The 16,619-nt window shown below is 46.4% G+C and overlaps 1 protein-coding gene across 2 annotated transcripts in view; it reads right to left on the bottom strand.

Annotated features, from left to right (window-relative positions):
- The window catches only part of Mtus2 (microtubule associated scaffold protein 2), a 339,242-nt gene that overhangs the window by 3,964 nt on the left and 318,659 nt on the right, over nucleotides 1-16,619 (bottom strand). For both annotated transcript variants that reach the window (XM_090342204.1, XM_090342205.1), the window contains 5 exons: nucleotides 13,613-13,718; nucleotides 7,715-7,788; nucleotides 4,491-4,589; nucleotides 3,623-3,742; nucleotides 543-640 (listed from right to left, as the gene is read on the bottom strand). In XM_090342204.1, the coding sequence (XP_090198330.1) occupies nucleotides 543-640; nucleotides 3,623-3,742; nucleotides 4,491-4,589; nucleotides 7,715-7,788; nucleotides 13,613-13,718 (497 nt within the window). The remainder of the gene's footprint in view (nucleotides 1-542; nucleotides 641-3,622; nucleotides 3,743-4,490; nucleotides 4,590-7,714; nucleotides 7,789-13,612; nucleotides 13,719-16,619) is intronic.

Below are 16,619 nucleotides of genomic sequence, written 5' to 3'. Positions count from 1 at the left end.
ATGTTATGCCATGGGTGCATGGAGAGGCAGAAGAACAGGCCAAGGATTCAGGCCTAGATAGCACCAGGATGGCTCAACCCTGGGCCTGGGTGAGGAGCCCTACTGCTGCTTTCACTGGACTTGGAGTTCTAGAAGACAGGGCTGAAGGGACAGGTGAGGAGGAAATGTGGATTTTTGGAAGCTGAGGAGACATGGTGGCTTCTAGGTGTGTTTCTCTTTTGTTTGGAACTGCTTTTCTTCTCAACTTTTCTGGAAAGAAATCTTAGCCCCTTCCAGTGCTATGGGAGGGCTGGGCCGTCTGCCATTGCTCACTGCCTGCATTTCCTTGGGGATGGGGACACTGGCACACAGTCCAGACACCGGCTAAGTAGCATGGGGTGTGCTTTTCTTTTGGTCCTGTGGGAGATGCCAAAAAGAGGATGCAGAGACACCTCACAGCTCAGCATGAGGCAGACTGGATACTGGGATGTGAAGAAGTTCAAGGGCAAAGTCACTTGAAGGGCAACACGTGATCGATAAACACAGAGGCCAGGCCCACTTACCTGGTGACCACTGTGTTCTGGTCAATCCTGGCCTTGAGGTCTTCATTCTGCTGCTGGAGAACCTGGATCTTTTCTTCCAGGATAATGTTCTTTTCCGCCTAGGAAGAAGACAGCAGCTAAGAGATTCTCAGTAAGGCCACAAGGTCTTGGGGGAGTCAGCACATGTGCTTAGGTTCAGGCCTAGGGCTTGAACTCAGCACCTGGGTGCTGTCCTTGAGCTTTTGTCACTCTACCACTTGAGCCACAGCTCCACTTTTGGCTTTTTGGTGGTTAATTGGAGATAAGAATGTCATGGACTTTCCTGCTCTTCAGACTACAACCTTCAGATCTCAGCTTCCTGAGTAGCTAAGATTGTGAACTTTGGTTCGCAGACCTTTAGTTCTTCCAAAAGGTCATCTACAAGGTTGAGGGTATGTGTACCAGTAAGGGATATGGAGGTAAATGTGTGTACATGTGCAAGCGTGGGAGTGGGTGTGAGTGATGATGAGGGAGTGGTTGGCATTCCTGGCAGGTGGCCCAACACCTGCCTAGTCAGACTTCTTGATTAATGGAAGGAAGAAAAGGCAAATAATGTGGACACACATCTTCCTTTGAGGGTCTGGGCAGCCAGGACACAAAATAAAGCATCTTGGATGTCTGGGAAGTTCTCCTTTGGTTTTCAGGATATGGAAGAAAGGTTTTATTTTGTGCCAGGACTAAGGTTTGAACTCAGGACTTGAGTCCTGCCCCTTTTCACTCAAGGCTAACGTTCAAACACTTAAGCCACAGCTCCACGTCTGGTGTTTGTTTGATTTTGGCTGGTTAATTGGAGATAAAGAATCTCTTGGAGCTGGGCAATGATGTCTCATGTCTGTAATCCTAGCTACTCTGGAGGCTGAGATGTGAGGACTTTGGTTCAAAGCCAGCCCGGGCACAAAAGTCCATGAAACTTATCTCCGATTAACCACCAGAGAATCAGAAGCAGTTTTCTGTGGCTCAAGTGGTAGAGCACTAACCTTGAGCTGAAGAGCTCAGGGATGGTGCCCAGGCCCAGAGTTCAAGTCCCATGCCCGAAGGAGCTTGGATTTGTATGTTCTGGCTGGTTTTGAACCTGGTACCTTGCTTTATAATTTTCTGAAATGCACACATTTCCCTTTTATAGTACCAAAAGTCCATTAAAAAACAATCCTAAGGGGAAGGGGAAGGCTCCACACGAAGGAAGCTATCGTGGAAGCAGGCTCTATGCTCTTCTCCTGGGACTCCCTCCTAGGCCTCCAGCCTGGGCCTTGAGCCTCATGTTGGCGTTGATGACCTGTAGCTCCTTTTTCCTACGGAGCGACCATCCTCGCCTAGTGGTCAGGTGCTCGCTGGAGGCTAATGTGAACGGGCCGTGAAAGCAGGATGCTTGTTCTGGACCGAATCTTCTGACTCTCCATAGCAGAGAAGTTGGAATCTACTCTTCAAGGTGATGATTAGGAGGTAATGAGGTCATGAAGGTGTAGCTGCCACCATAGAGATTGGTGTACTTATGAAACACAACCCCATGCAGCAGTGGTACTCACTAGACACTATGTGCAAAATGAACTATAAAATTTGTAGGTGGAAGTGGGAGGGAAAAACTGAGAGAGAGCAAAGGAAGGGGTGAAATTTTCCAGAAAGAAATATACTCATTACCTGGCTAAATGTAACTGTTATCCCTTTATATACATCACCTTTTTTATTGTCAGGGTAATGTACAGAGGGGTTACAGTTATATTCACCAGGTAGTAGGTGCAGTACTTCTCACACATTGATACCCCTTCTCATGCTTTTGTCCCCATTTCCTTCCCCCCACCCCCTCCCAATCATCTTATTTCCCCCCTTCCCTTTCCTATTTCAAATACACAAATGTATATACAATATACCTGGCAACAAAGTCAGATACAGTAACAATATGAGATTAACCAAAGGGCAACACAAGAGAAATAACACAGTACATTAAGAACAACAATCACACAAGATAAAGCTCTTGTTTCCATATCCTAGAGATCCTTTTATTTAGTCTCATCTTATAGGACCTTATGTATGTAGGTTTTGAGCTACTGTAATCCTCCAGGAAAGTCCTAGATGTGTAATAATTATGACAAATGAGGGAAACCATTAAGTCTATGTTCCTTTGGGTCTGGCTTACTTCACTTAATATGATTTTTTCCAAGTCTTTCTTTCCATTTCCTTACAAATGGGGCGATGTCATTCTTTCTGATGGAAGCATATATACATTACCTTTATAAGGACAGTAAAAAATAATTTTTTTAAAACAAGCCCACAGAACCCCAGAGTGCTCTCCTGCCCTTTCTACAATGTGAAGATTGAAGCAGCAGGCCAGGGCTCCACTTAGGTTGGCTACTCATTACCTGTAGCTGGGTTGCTGCATTATTCCCAGGCCTCCACCCTGCCTCTGTAAAACAGTACTAGACCCCAGGTGAACTGTTGGGAAGGATGAATGCCTTGCCTGAGTGGGGCGCCCCATAAGGATGGATGTTCCCTCGTGCCAGCTCTCCACCCTTCCTCCAGGGAGAGGGTGACATAGCACTTCCACAATAAAACTAGAGCCAAGCAAAGAACCGGGACCTCTGAGATTCCTTATTAGCAGTCTTGGTTTTGTTAGATAGACCTTAGAGCTCAGGTATGGACTTTTATCTCTCGTTTGTGTGTGCGTGCACACGTGCGCGCGCGCGCACGCGCGCACACACACACACACACACACACACAGTAACAGGGCTTGATCTCAAAGCCAAAGCACTGTCTCTTAGCTTCTATACTTAAGACTGATGTTCTACCACTTGAGTCACTGCTCTACTTCTAGTTTTATGCTGCTTAACTGATTTTTTCGGCCTAAGCTGACTTCGAACCATGATCTTCAGATCTTAGCCTCCCAAATGACTGGGATCACAAGCATGAGACACCAGCACCCAACTCAGCTATGGAATTCCCTGCTCTGGTGTGCGCCATGGGCAGGAAAGGGACAAGTGTCACTGGACTCTGCCATCCATGCCATGGATGTGAACAGTGGGGGAAATCTCAGGGTAGTTGCTCTCTCTTGGGCAAGCCAACCAACTCACCAGCTTTTCCAGCTCAATAATCCTCTTTTCCTGCTGGTGTATTTGCTGATTCTTCATCTCTAACACCTGCTTCAGACTCTTCATGTCTTCTTCCAAGTGCTGATAAGGGGCCAGCGCAATCTATTGGGGAGAGAGCAGGGACTGTGGGCCAAGTTTCCAGCAAAACCAAATGTCACCTGATCCAGCTCAGTGTAGCTCTGAGCAGCTCCCCAGTGAGTAGTTGGGTCAGTACAGTGAGGGACTAGAAGACTCTCCAAATCCCTAAAAGCTCCCTCCCCCCGCCCCCCGCACCTTCCCACTGACAGCCCCATACAAGCCCAGCTGGAAGACCTGGATGCTAGAATTGTCACAATATTTCAGATAGACCACATTATATATTTAGTATATTTCAACAGAAGTTCCTCCTGTCTATAGATCAGCATTAACTGGGCATCACATATTTTATGCAGAAATACTGCTGAGGATTTTTCAGGGTTTTTTGGGGGGAGGTGGAGGTGAAGGGAATTCTCTCCAACTTTGTAACTCATTCATTGCCTAGACAGTACTGCTCAGGGCCAGCCTAACACACTGTTGGGGAAATGGAGTGGGGTTGGGGGGTGGGGAGGCTGGCCCAGCCATGGTGAAGTTTCAAGGGCTGCACATCCCAGGAGACCATAGACTTTGTGGATTGACACACATAGCAGGTCAATGGAGAATGTTACAGCTGGCCTCGGTCTCTGGGGAGAGGTGCTGACACTGTTTTTAAGTACCCAAGGAGGTGACCAGATGTCACTTTATAGCCAGTCAGCATAGAGGCCTCATCCTCGAGACCTGAGGAGGAAATGAAGCCCATGCTGTGGCCCTGTGTAGCCTGGGCAGTAGCCACTACCTCTAGCTGCTCCTCTGTGTTTTTTCTCAAAGCCTCCTCAAAGCGCTGAGCGCGGTCCCGCAGACACTGGCTCTGGAAGGTCAGCGTGTCCACCTGGTCCTGCAAGCAACGACAAGAGACAGCCAGAATGGGCTGGGAGGGACAGACACAGTGACCTGGGCAGCTGGGGGGAGAGTGCTGGCCAGCTTACCTTGGAATTCCTTCCAAGGTCTCTCATGGCTCCTTGCTAATACAAAGGGGACATTCTAGCTTCTTAGGTAGCAGTGTCTTCTTTTGCTAGGCCTCTCTCATTCTCAGCTCATCACCTTGGTTTAAAGCCTCTCCCTGGTAGGCTGCTGCCCCTAGCTCCGATCACACTCCCAACATGGCAGCCCTGTGTGTGTGGTGATGCAGTGAGGTGTGCCTGAGTGACATGGAGCCCCATCCTCAGTTTCCAGGGCAGATGTGACTATATAGTCCCCTCCCTACACATCCTCAAATCACAGTTCATCTTTTTTTTTTCCTCCTCTCAGTCGTGGGGCTTGAACTCCAGGCCTGGGTGCTATCCCTGAGCTCTTGAGCTCAAAGCTCAAGGCTAGTGCTCTACCCCTTGAGCCACAGCACCACTTTCGCTTTTCTGGTGGGTAACTGGAGATAAGAGTCTCAAGGACATTCGGTGCCTGGGCTGATTTTGAACTGAGATCCTCAGATCTCAGCCTCCTGAGTAGATAGGATTACAGCCATGAGCCACCGGCGCCCAGCTAGTTCTTGTCATCTTGAACAAAGCTTGGTGGTCCCGTTAAACTCTCAGTGCCTAAGGAGACTCTTTCCTTCATCGAATCCCACTGCTGAGGATCCCAAACTCCTTCACCCTAGTACTTGAGGTGAGAAATAACTAAAAGACAGGGAGCTAGAGCTTGGACTTCCCCCTCTGCTCCAGGAAACCTTCTGACAAGAGAAACGGCCTCATGCCAGCAAAACAAATAATAGAAGCAGGATAATGCAAAGTCTGTAACTCTTCACATTAGCACAAGGGGCGACTGAAGCATTGTCTTCATTTATCATGCTGGAGCGCTCACAGCCTACAAATCTCCTCAAGCAGGGTCCCTTTGCCTTGCTTCACCCCCACCGCCCTCCATCCTCCCCTGTCCTTCCTTCCCCTCTCCTTTCCTCTTCTCTTTCCCCCTCTTCTCTTCCTCTCCTCTTCTCTTCCTTTTTCCCTTTCCTCCCCTTCCCTTGCTCCCTTCCTTTTCCTTCCCTTCCCCCCTTCCCTCCACTCCCCTCTCTTCTTCAATCACAGTGTGTGTGTGTGTGTGTGTGTGTGTGTGTGTGTGTGTGTGTGTGTACATGTGTGCATGGCATGTGCACACGCTGGTATTAGGGCTTGAACTCAGGTCCTGGGCGCTGTGCCTTAACTTTTTCTGCTCAAAGCTGGTGCTTGACCACTTGACCCACACTTCTTTAAGCTTTTTGCCAGTTCGAGATAAGAATCTCTCCAATTTATCTGCCCAGGCTTTACATCTCAGTATCCTGAGTAGTTAGGGTTGCAGGCACAAACCCCAGATGCCCCAACACTCCTAAACTTTCGAACAGGGCTCTTAGTAGCTGGGGTGATGGTGTGTGCACATCCCTGGCATCTTTCCTGCAGGACAATCTGTGATGTATGAAGCCAGCGGGAAGCGAGCGATCTTGGGAGAAGGCCAATTTCCTGTGTATATATTCCAGCCATGGGAATTATATTCCACAATCTGCCTGGGCAAAAAAGGTAGTGAGACCTCCTCCCACCTCAATACACAGCCAGGGGTGGTAGCTAGTATTTGTAGTTCTGACTAGTCAGAGGCCTAAGTAAGAACTTAAGAGTTCAAGACCTTCACTGAAAAATAACCTAAAGCAAAAAGGGCCAGAGATGTGGATTAAATAGTAAAGCATCTGCCTGGCAAGTGTGAGGCCGTAGGTTCAAACCTAAGTATCATCCCAAACCAAACAAATAAGCAAGCAATCAGAAAATCCAGCACCAATGATCTAAGATCAGAATTTTGACAGCTTTTTTTGCAGGCAATTCCTCCCTAGATGTGGGGTTTGCACTAATTTTCCAAGGCGGCTGGCTGGGCCCTGGAAGGCAGGAGGGTGATGCAGATCACAGGTGACCTGAGTGTCTCTAAATTCTCTTCCTGGAGACAAGCAGTCAGGCAGGCAGGCCCTGGGGCATCCGAGACGAACTTTTCCAAAGGTGGCAGAGAGATGCAAAAAGGGTGCCTTTCACCCAGCTTTAAGCAACTGAAGTCCCTTAGACAACGAAGTCCCTGAGCGTAGGCTATTTATTCTGACCTTCACAACTCACCAGGCACCATCCCCCTCCTCCTCTCTTTTCTTCCAGCTCCACTGTTAGGAAGGGCTCAACAATTATCCACTTCTGGAGTTACTATTCACTTTTTTTTTTTTTTGCCACTCCTAGGGCTTGAACTCAGGGTCTGGGCAGTGGCCTTGAGAGCTTCCTTTGCTCAAGGCTATCACTCTACCACTTGAGCCACAGCGTCACTTATAGCTTTATTTGTGCTGAGGAATTGAATCTAGGGCTTCATGCAAGCTAAGCAAGCACTCTACCACTACGCTACATTCCCAGCCTAACTGTACAACATTCGCTCTGTGCATGTGTGACCTGAGTCTTAATTCTGTGCCCTAGCTCTCTGAGGAGACAGCCCATCTCTAGAAGGGCAGACATACATCCTCTTTACCTGAAGAGGCACAAATTCAATCTCTCCCCCACCTCCCTCCCTCCCTCTAGCCCTCCCTCCTGCCTCCCTATCTCCCTCCTTCCCCTTCCTTCCTTCCTTCCTTCTCTCTCTGCTTCCATCCTTCCTCCCTCCATGCCTCTCTCCCTCCCTCCCTCTCTTTGTCCCTCCCCCCTTTCTTGTTAGTTCCTTCCTTCCTGACTCCTCCCTCCCTTCTTCCTTTCTTTCTTTGTGCTAGTACTCAGTCTAGAACTCAGGGCCTGGGTGCTGTCCCATAATTTTTTCACAGTGGTAGAACACTAGCTCTGGAGCCACACCCTCACTTCCTGCTTTTTGATGGTTAATTGGAGTCGCCGGGACTTTCCTGCCAAGGCTGGCTTTGAGTCTTAGATCTCAGCCACCTGAGTAGATGGGATTACAGGTGCGAGCTACCAGCTCCCACTCTGGTTCAGTGGTTCTGAGCAAGCATAATGATGCTCCTGTTACCTGCACATCACCTGAGAACATACTAACCTGCAATGATAGCCGTAGTTTCTCAAAATTTTCTTCTAATTCCTTTTTTTCAAGTTCATGGGTAGATATCAGTTCTGGAGAAAAGATATCAAATTGTTGTTAGTATTTCTAAAGGTTTTTATTAGCTCTATTAGTTGGATTAGGGGCCATTTCATTGCAACATCTCCATCCAATGATGCATTTTAATCAAACTCAGCCCTCACCTCTCCTCCCTCCTTCTTAAAAGTTTCAACAGGTTCACTGTTGTGTTTTCACACATGCATATATATTCCTTCAAGTGTATTGACTCTCATTCACCTCCCTGCCAGTGCCCTATCCCCAGCACAACCTGTTTTACTTTCCCGTGTTTCATTTTCTAATGTGCTGTACGTCAGTTGTACAAAGAGGTTTCAGTATGGTGATTCATATGTCCATATATTATACTTTAGGAAGATCATTCCCTCTGTTGCTTTCTTCTTCCAAGTCCCTCCAAGTCTACTGTCCAATAGCTTTTAGAGAGTTTTCTCAATTATGTCTTCATAATAGACACCAGGCATTGCAATATTAGCCATCTCCATCATTGCAAACTGGACTTTCTTTTGGAAAGGTAACATGACTCTTTTGGTACACCAGTAGTGAAGACTTTAGTCAATAAATATCTCCTAAATATGACAGATTCAAGGCTAACGAGTCTCATCTATTTGTTTCAGAGGGAGAAAGGAAGAGCAAAGAAGAAGAGGAGCAAACACAGCAGGCACAAATGTGCACAGGCATGCACACTTCTGTGTTCTGCCATACCACAGGCATGCTCTTGCACACTTCTGCATGCTGCTCTACCAGGGGCGTGCGCGCATGTGCGCGCGCACACACACGCACACACACACACACACACACACACAGCGTCCTGCTATGCCACACTTATATGCACATATGCTTCTGTGTTCTTCTAGATGGTGGGCATGTACACACACACTGCTCTATCCTGCTTATGATAGGCACACACACGTATATTTCAGTGAAGTACTATGCCATTTTGCTGCCGAGGCAGATCTCTTCTCACAGTTCCCAATGATGTTCTCACACTGTTCCTAATGGTGAAACAACTGGGTACTCCACAGCACAAGCCCATTTTCTTCCACCCACAATTTCTCCTTCCTAATGTGAAGCAGCCATCTGGGCCTGGGGAAGATGCTGCCCCAGACTGCGGGCCTGCAGCTACCTCTCTGCCTATCAGGCTGTTTCAGAATGCATAGGGTGGATGATCTCATTGCTGACTCCTTCATGCTTTGGTAAGAAATACTGGTCCTATTGCCTCAAACCAAACAGCTTCCGTACAGCTAAAAAAAACCAGACACCAGACTGATGAGACAGCCTGCAGAATGAGAGGTCTTTGCCACAGTTTTGTGGGACGGTTTGAGGGGACATGGAAGGTGGGGAGAGAGTAAGAAAATTAAGGAAGAAGAATAATATAAACTCTCATTGAGTCTGTTATGTATAAAGATGTATAAGGAAACTCGCTGGAAGCTGTTGAATAATAGAAGGACATGGAGGGTTAAGGAAAGAGAGCAATAGAAGGGGTTAATCTAGCTAAAATATAATATACCCATGTATAAAATACCACAGCAAAAACCCTTTGTACAATGAATATATGCTAATAAAAATTCATGCTAGGAATGTCCAATTGGTTCTGTTGGGGGGGGGTGGGTATCAGTGAAAGGGCTGAGGATGAATGGAGAAGGTAAATGAGGATGCATATGGTCAAGTATTTCATATATATGCATGAACACAGAATAGAGAAATCTGTTGGATTTTTTTTTGTGAGTCCTGGGGTTCGAACTCAGGACCTGAGCACTGTCCTTGGGCTTTCTCAAGGCTAGAGCTCCACCATTTGAGCCATAGTCCCACTTTTAGCTTTTTCTATGTATGTGGTACCAAGGAATCAAACCCAAGTCTTTGTGCATGCTAGGCAAACACTCTACCACTAGGCCAAACTCCTCGGCCCAAAATCGTTTTAAGAAAAGCAGAAGAGAACAAGAGGGACGAGGGAGGTGAGTTTGGTCTCGGTCTGTTATTTTAACGTATGGAAGTGTCACAGTGAAAGCCTATGTACACAAACATGCTAACAGAATGTCAACACAGAAGGAGGAGGAGGAGAGAAGGAGGAGGAGGAGGAAGCTGAATGCTAGTGCTTCATGACTGTAATTTTAGCTTCTCAAGAGGCTGAAATCTGAGGATCATAGTTCACCAGGCTGAAATGATCTCTAAGTGGCAAAAAGCCAGAAGTGGAGCTGTGGTACAAGTGGTAGAGAGCTACTCTTGAATGGACAAAGCTAAGTCAGAGTACAAGACCCTGAGTTCAAGCCTCAGTACCAACACAAAGAAAGAAAATATGAGAAGGAGGAAGAGAAGAAGGAGGACATCCCTAGGGTTTCTTGAGCAAAGATGCAATGTGAAGACTCAGAAAGAAGGAAGGAATAATTGAAATGGTGCTTCTCAGAGAGTTTGCAGCCATTTGGTTCTGTGAAGAGCAATAGTTTGCAAGCTAAGCAGAGAGTTATTAACCAAACTGGTTCTATCTTCCTCCAGATGTAAGGGTCTTGTTAACTGAGTGAAGCTACACAGTCAATTTGTTCTGATGCCCTAACTAGGAGAGAGTCTGATTAATTAGTCTGATCACACACTTGGAGCAGGGGCCTCCTGTGGACCAATGAGTAACACTTCGGCATGAGCTACAATTAGGAAAAACTTGGTAGTTTTCATTGACACAAATCTTTTATCTAAGGGTGGTAGTAGTTGCGGGGTGCTGTGGGGGGGGGAACAAAACTTACGGTAAAGCCAACTTGTTTCTGGTCCATCTGCACCTTCTAAAGAAAGAGATTTTAGGGGCTGGGAGTTTGGCTTAGTGATAGAGTGCTTGCCTAGCGAGCACGAAGACTCAGGTTCAATTCCTCGGTCATAGAAATGGTGCTGTGGCTCAAATGAGAAAGCCCAAGGACAGTGCCCAGGCCCTGAGTTCAAGGCCCAGGATAGGCAAAAAAAAAAGAAAGATATTTTAAAACCACTGAACACATTATTTCAATCATCATAATAAAAGTTTAAGCTATTGTTGCATACACCCACACTGTCTTGACTTTATGTATGACTCAAAGACCTTGGAAATAATGTCACAGCAAGACTTTGTTTTTCAGAATAAAAAAAATCTATGAGTGCATTGGAGGAAATCAAGAATGAAATGGTGGCAATGGGTATGTCACGTCATTTGCATGCTTGGTCCCTTCCTAAAGACCATTGCAGAGATGGCATGTTAGTACTGGTGCCCCAAGAGAAGAGGATAGAAAGCATTGCTTACTCTGCATTAGCTGTGTCCTCACAATGTACTTTTGTTTGTTTTTGGTGCTAGTAGTGGAGCTTGAACTCAGGGCCTGCACTTTCTCCCTTAGCATTTTTTTATTCAAGGCTAGCACTCTCTCACTTGAGCCACAACTCCACTGCTGGCTTTCTAGTGGTTAATTGGAGGTAAGAATGTCACAGACTTTCCTGTTGAGTCTGTGTGTGAACAGTAACTCTTAGATCTCACCGTCTTGAATAGACAGGATGTCAGGTCTGAACCATTAGTACACTGCTGGAGTTTTTGCTTTTTAATACTTCCTGGTGCAGAAAGTTGGCACGTGAAGGATTTGATAACTGAGGTAGGTGAGTAAGCAGGGAATGTTGTTTACAAAGTATCTTTAAAAAATAACTTTAAAAAAATTCCAGTGTTCATGCTCAGATTTTTAGTTGTTAAATTGTTTGGATTTCATTGCTTTAAAAATATATCCTTGAGGCTGGGAGTTTGGGTAGTAAGAGTGCTTGCCTAGCATGCATGAAGACTGGGTTCGATTCCTTGGTACCACATACATAAAAAAAGCTGGAAGTGGTGCTGTGGTTCAAGTAGTAGAGCTCTAGCCTTGAGAAGGTGAAGGCCAGTGCTCAGGCCCTGAGTTCAAGCCCCAGGACTGGCAAGAGAAAAAAAATATATATATTTCACATTTGGGAAAGAAAAGAGGGGATTTTTAAAAAATGAATTGCATGTATGAATGCAAATACATGTGAAAGTCTAAAAGGAAAATCCTAGTAAGGCCTCCAGACATGCTTTTGTGTGTTTTGCTTTTTCTGGTCTTGGGATTTAAATTCTAGGTTTGGGCAATGTCCCACTGGCCTGTGCTCAAGGCTAGTGCTATACCACTTGAGCCACAGATCCACTTCAGACTTTTTGTGGCTAATTAGAGATAAGACTTTCCTGTCTCAAGTGGCTTCTAAGGGAGATTCCTCAGTTCTCAGCCTACCATCTTGAGCCACTGGCCCCTGGCAGTGTTGTTGTTATGAGTTGAACAAAACACATCAGGCTTGTTTCTGTTACTATTCGGAAGTTCCTGAGGCAGGCTAACTTTATGAAGCAAGGAGATTTGTTTAACTGTCTGGGAGTTCAAAGGTCCCAGACAGTTCTGAAGGCTTCAAGTTCTAGAGGTTGAAAGTTCTAATGAAAGGCTTATGGTGGGTGTATGCTACAGTTTGATCTAGAATGTTCTCCAAAGGCATGTTCCCAGGGTGGTGCTATTGGGAGGAGGTAGAACCTTGAAAAGGTGGAACCTAGTGTGAGGGCCTTAGTGTACTGGGGGCATGTGCTAAAAGGGTCGACTCAGGGCCTGGCCCCTCCCTGCTCTCCTCTCCTGTGCTTCTTTGGTCACATAATGAGCAGTTCTGTCCTACCAAGTAGTCCAGTCATGATGAGCTCCCTCACCCCAGGCCCAAGGCCAGGAGACCAATGGACCATGTACTGGAACCTCTCAAACTGTGAGCCACAATAAACCTTTTCTTCTTCATAAGTTTATCACCTCAAGTATTGTATAATAGCCATGGAAAGCTGCCTAGCAGAACACATGCAGGAGAGATGGCATCACCAAACAGGCATCCAGGGGAGACTAAGTTCCCATAGTTCCTTCTAAGGGCATTTCCCCAATGACCTAAAGACCTCTCATTGGGCTCTATCCACCTCTTTTTTTTTTTTTTCCAGTCTGGGCTTGAACTCAGAGCCTGAGCACTGTCCTTGAACTCTGTCAAGGCTAGAGCTCTACCACTTGAACCTCAGCACCACTTCTGGCTTTTTTCTATGTATATGGTACCGAGGTATCAAATTGCCATCCTATGAGCTTAAGGGGAACAAATTACATCTAAATCACAGTACAAAGACAGTTTGATTATAAAATGTGGACAGAAAGACATGTCCATGGTAAATGTGGAGGAGCAGTGCAAGCTCTGAGATGCTTCCCAAGACAAAGCATAAGGTCCGTGAATGCTTGAGAGGAGGGATCCTCAAGTTCACCTCACCTCAGCCCCATGTACAGAGCTATGAAAAGTCTTGGGGCTCTTCTGAAGCCCAGGCCAATCCTGTCAGAACCCTGGTGAAAGACAAGGTGTTTGTGTTTTGTTATCTAGCTCCCTAGGTGATCCTCAAATTCAGGCAAAGCTGAGAATAACTGCTTTGGGAGAGACAGAGTTTCCTAGTTCTTTCTTAAATGGTTCCTTGGGCATGTTAGACAAGTATTATACTGGTGAGCAGCACCTAGCCGTACCTGGAGCCTTCATTTCTATTGATCCCTTCACAGTGACCAACACAAGGGATGCACCAGGAAATAAAAGGAGGCAAAGGAGGAAAAGGAGATAAGAGAAAAAGAAGATGAGAGGATTGTAAGAGGGGAGAGAAAGGAGGACAAAAGAGGAGAGGAGGAGAAGAGTAGGGAAAGAAGAAAAAGGAGATGAAAAAGGAGAGAAGGGAAAGGAGAAAAGATAAAGGAGGAGAGGTGGACTAGAGAAAGGAGGAGAGGAGGGCTCCTTGCTCCGAGGCTGGTCCATCTTGCGCAGCCACCCCTGCCTCTGCACCTTGGACTTTGTGGTCATGGTCATCTTGCAGGATGGCTATAGCGACTGTGTGGTTGTTCTCCATTTCCAGAAGAGCAGCCTCGTGGCTGGTGGTGATGTCCTCCACCTATAGGAGAGGCAGAAGACAGGTTATCCGGAGATGGGGAGCTGTGGTCTGGAGCAACCTCACTGCTCGCAGAGCACAGATACAATTAATGGCCCCGAAGGTCAGGACGAAGTCATCGGCCGAGAGGCAGACACCTGCTGCCGGGGCCAAGGCACAGTCTGGATTTGTGGCTGGCCCCAAAGTTGCTGCCTTAACGTGGGATTTTGCAAGGTAATGGTGCTGCTGTACAGCCCTGTGGCCTGACTTCTGGACTGTCCCCATCCTGCTCCCTTCCTTTTCCTTGTAATACCCAGCTAAGGAGACCCTGTTGGAGAAGGGAAAGGAAGCCTGCAGGAAGGACTTGCAGGGTGTGGCTACAACATGCAGCAGACAACTGCTAGCACCTCACTGCTATGAAAGCTAGATCTCATTGTGAAAATGAACTTGGGTAAGCAGGTTACTGGTTATTCTTTCACTGGGTATTCTTTTTGAACTTAGGGACTTAGTGTTGTCCCTAAGCTTTTTTGATTAAGTCTAGCATTCTACCACTTGAGCTATAGTTCCTCTTCCAGTTTTTTGTAGTCTAATTGGAGATTAGAGTCTGCCTAGGCTGGCTTGAAACTCTGATCTTCATATCTCAGCCTCCCGGAGTGGTAGGATTACAGGTATGAGCCACGGGTGCCCAGCTAACAGTCTTGATTAAATAATATTTTACTTGTGGTTCAGTGCTAGGAAATCAATTCAGCAGCAAGGCTGATCATAATACTATGAGATTGTCCAGATCCATCTTTAAAAAAAATTTGGTGCCAAAACTGTTGGTCAGACCTAGCCTGGGTACTGTCTCGCAGGCTTTTTGCTGAAGGCTGGTGCCATATCACTTGAGCACTTGAGGCACATCTCTACTTGCAGCTTTTTGCTGGTTAGAGTAAATGTCTTATGGACTTTACTTCCCTGGCTGGCTTTGAACTGCTATTTCCAGATCTCAGCCTCCTGAGTAGCTAGAATTATCAGGCATGAGCCACTGGCACCTAGTCCAGTTCCCCCCCTTTTTTTTTGTCAGTCATGGGACTTGAACCCTGGGCCTAGGCATTGTCTCTGAGCTCTTCAGCTCAAGGCTACCACTCTATACCTTGAGCCATAGCACCACTTTCGGTTTTCTAGTGGTTAACTGGAGATAAGAGTCTTACAGTGCCAGGGCTGGCTTCGAACCTCGATCTCGGCCCAGCTTCTCCATTTCCTTTTATATGAAGCTTTAATGGAATCCTTGTCCAAAGCTTTTCAGTCTGATGGAAAAATAAATCATTTTTTTAAAAGAAGAGGAGCTCCCTTTTGTTTCTGTTAACCGTGTAGCACGCAACACATTTGTTGGACACAGGACCTAAACATTATCTGAAGCACACTATAATGGAAAACTTTGTTGGTTTTTCCAATGATCCATTGGTTTCTAAATGATTCTAATTTACTAGGCACTTGCACAAATTGCTATGAGAAGTTTCAGAAAGGAGAGAGAGATGGACTAAGTTCCAGAAGAGCCCATGGGTTCCTGGACTGACATGGCCCAACGGGCAATACTATGTTATATTTGGGACTAAAATGCAAGCCTTTCTGATGTGTTAGAAGGCATATCATTTGACTCAGTGATGACGGAGTATTATGACCAACATCAGAAGGATGGGATACACCCATTTCTGGCTCTAAGTGCTTTCATGAATGAAATCCTGACCTAACTCCAAGTCCTTGTGGGACAAATCTGCTGAGCCACAGCTGAGCACAATGCCCCTTGCTTCGCTGCAGCTCAAGCTTCGTGAATTGTTACTTTTGAGAGAAAGGAGTGTTGTTTAGCTTTAGGCTTGAATTCAGGGGCTGGGTGCTATTCTTGAGCTTTTGTACTCAATGTTAGTGCTCTACTACTTGAGCCACACCTCCACTTGGTGGTTAATGAGACACAGGAGTCTCAGGGATTTCCCGCCTAGGCTGGCCTCAAATCATGATCCTCGGATCTCAGCCTTCTTCTGAGTAGCTAGGATTATGGGCATGAGCCACCTGTGTCTGGTCTTGTTATAGTTTTAAAAGAATAGTCCTTCAGTTGGGTGCTGGTGGGTCACACCTGAAATCTTACCTACTCATGTGACTGAGAAGTAAGGATCATAGTTTGGAGCCAGCCTGGACAGAAAAGCCTATGGGATTCTCACCTTTAACCACCAAAAAGCTGGAAGTGGAGCTGTGGTTCAAAAGTAGAGCATCAACCTGGAATAAAAAAGCTAAGAGACAGCATCCAGGTCCTGAATTCAAACCCCACTACAAGTACACAAAAAAGAGAGAAAGAAATAAGGAAAGAATGGTCCTTCAGTGAGGAGAGCATGTCGTCTTGCACGAATCACCCTCTTGTCCACAGCACTAATCCGTGTGATTTCTCTTCCTAAGGCTTGGGTGCTTTCAGGAAGCTGATCTCACAGTCCTGAGACACCAGGAAGAATTAATTGCCTGCCTGAGAAGATCTTTAAACATCTGAAGGCATTTGGGTGGATTTAGACAACAAGACCCCAGAGAAACATGCGAATGATTTTCTGTATTATAGATCACAAAAACAGAGATAAAAGAACTCTCAGACAAGGTTGTGCGTCTTTCCTGTTCTGTTAGAGTCAAGATGTAGGACCACTCTTCTCCCTAGCCGACTCTGTTCCTCACTAGTACAGGCTGGATGGTGGGGGTTGGGGGGAGGGCACGTGGGTGAGAAATCTGTGCCTTTGAAAGCAGTGCTTGACCTTAGGGGACTTAGAGACAACAGAAAAGCAAGGAGCAGCTTTGGTATATGCAGGCTGACCTGCCACTTCCTCTGGCCATTTCCCTTCAGTGCTGGGCACTGGCATATCTGCCTCCTGCTGTTCCTATACTGACAAGACTCCCTGGGAATTGTTTTTT

The sequence above is a fragment of the Megascapheus bottae genome, chromosome 11, assembly GCF_031878675.1.
Source record: "Megascapheus bottae isolate mThoBot1 chromosome 11, mThoBot2.hap1, whole genome shotgun sequence".
Lineage (NCBI taxonomy): Eukaryota > Metazoa > Chordata > Mammalia > Rodentia > Geomyidae > Megascapheus > Megascapheus bottae.
This window is presented reverse-complemented; position numbering and strand designations above follow the sequence as displayed.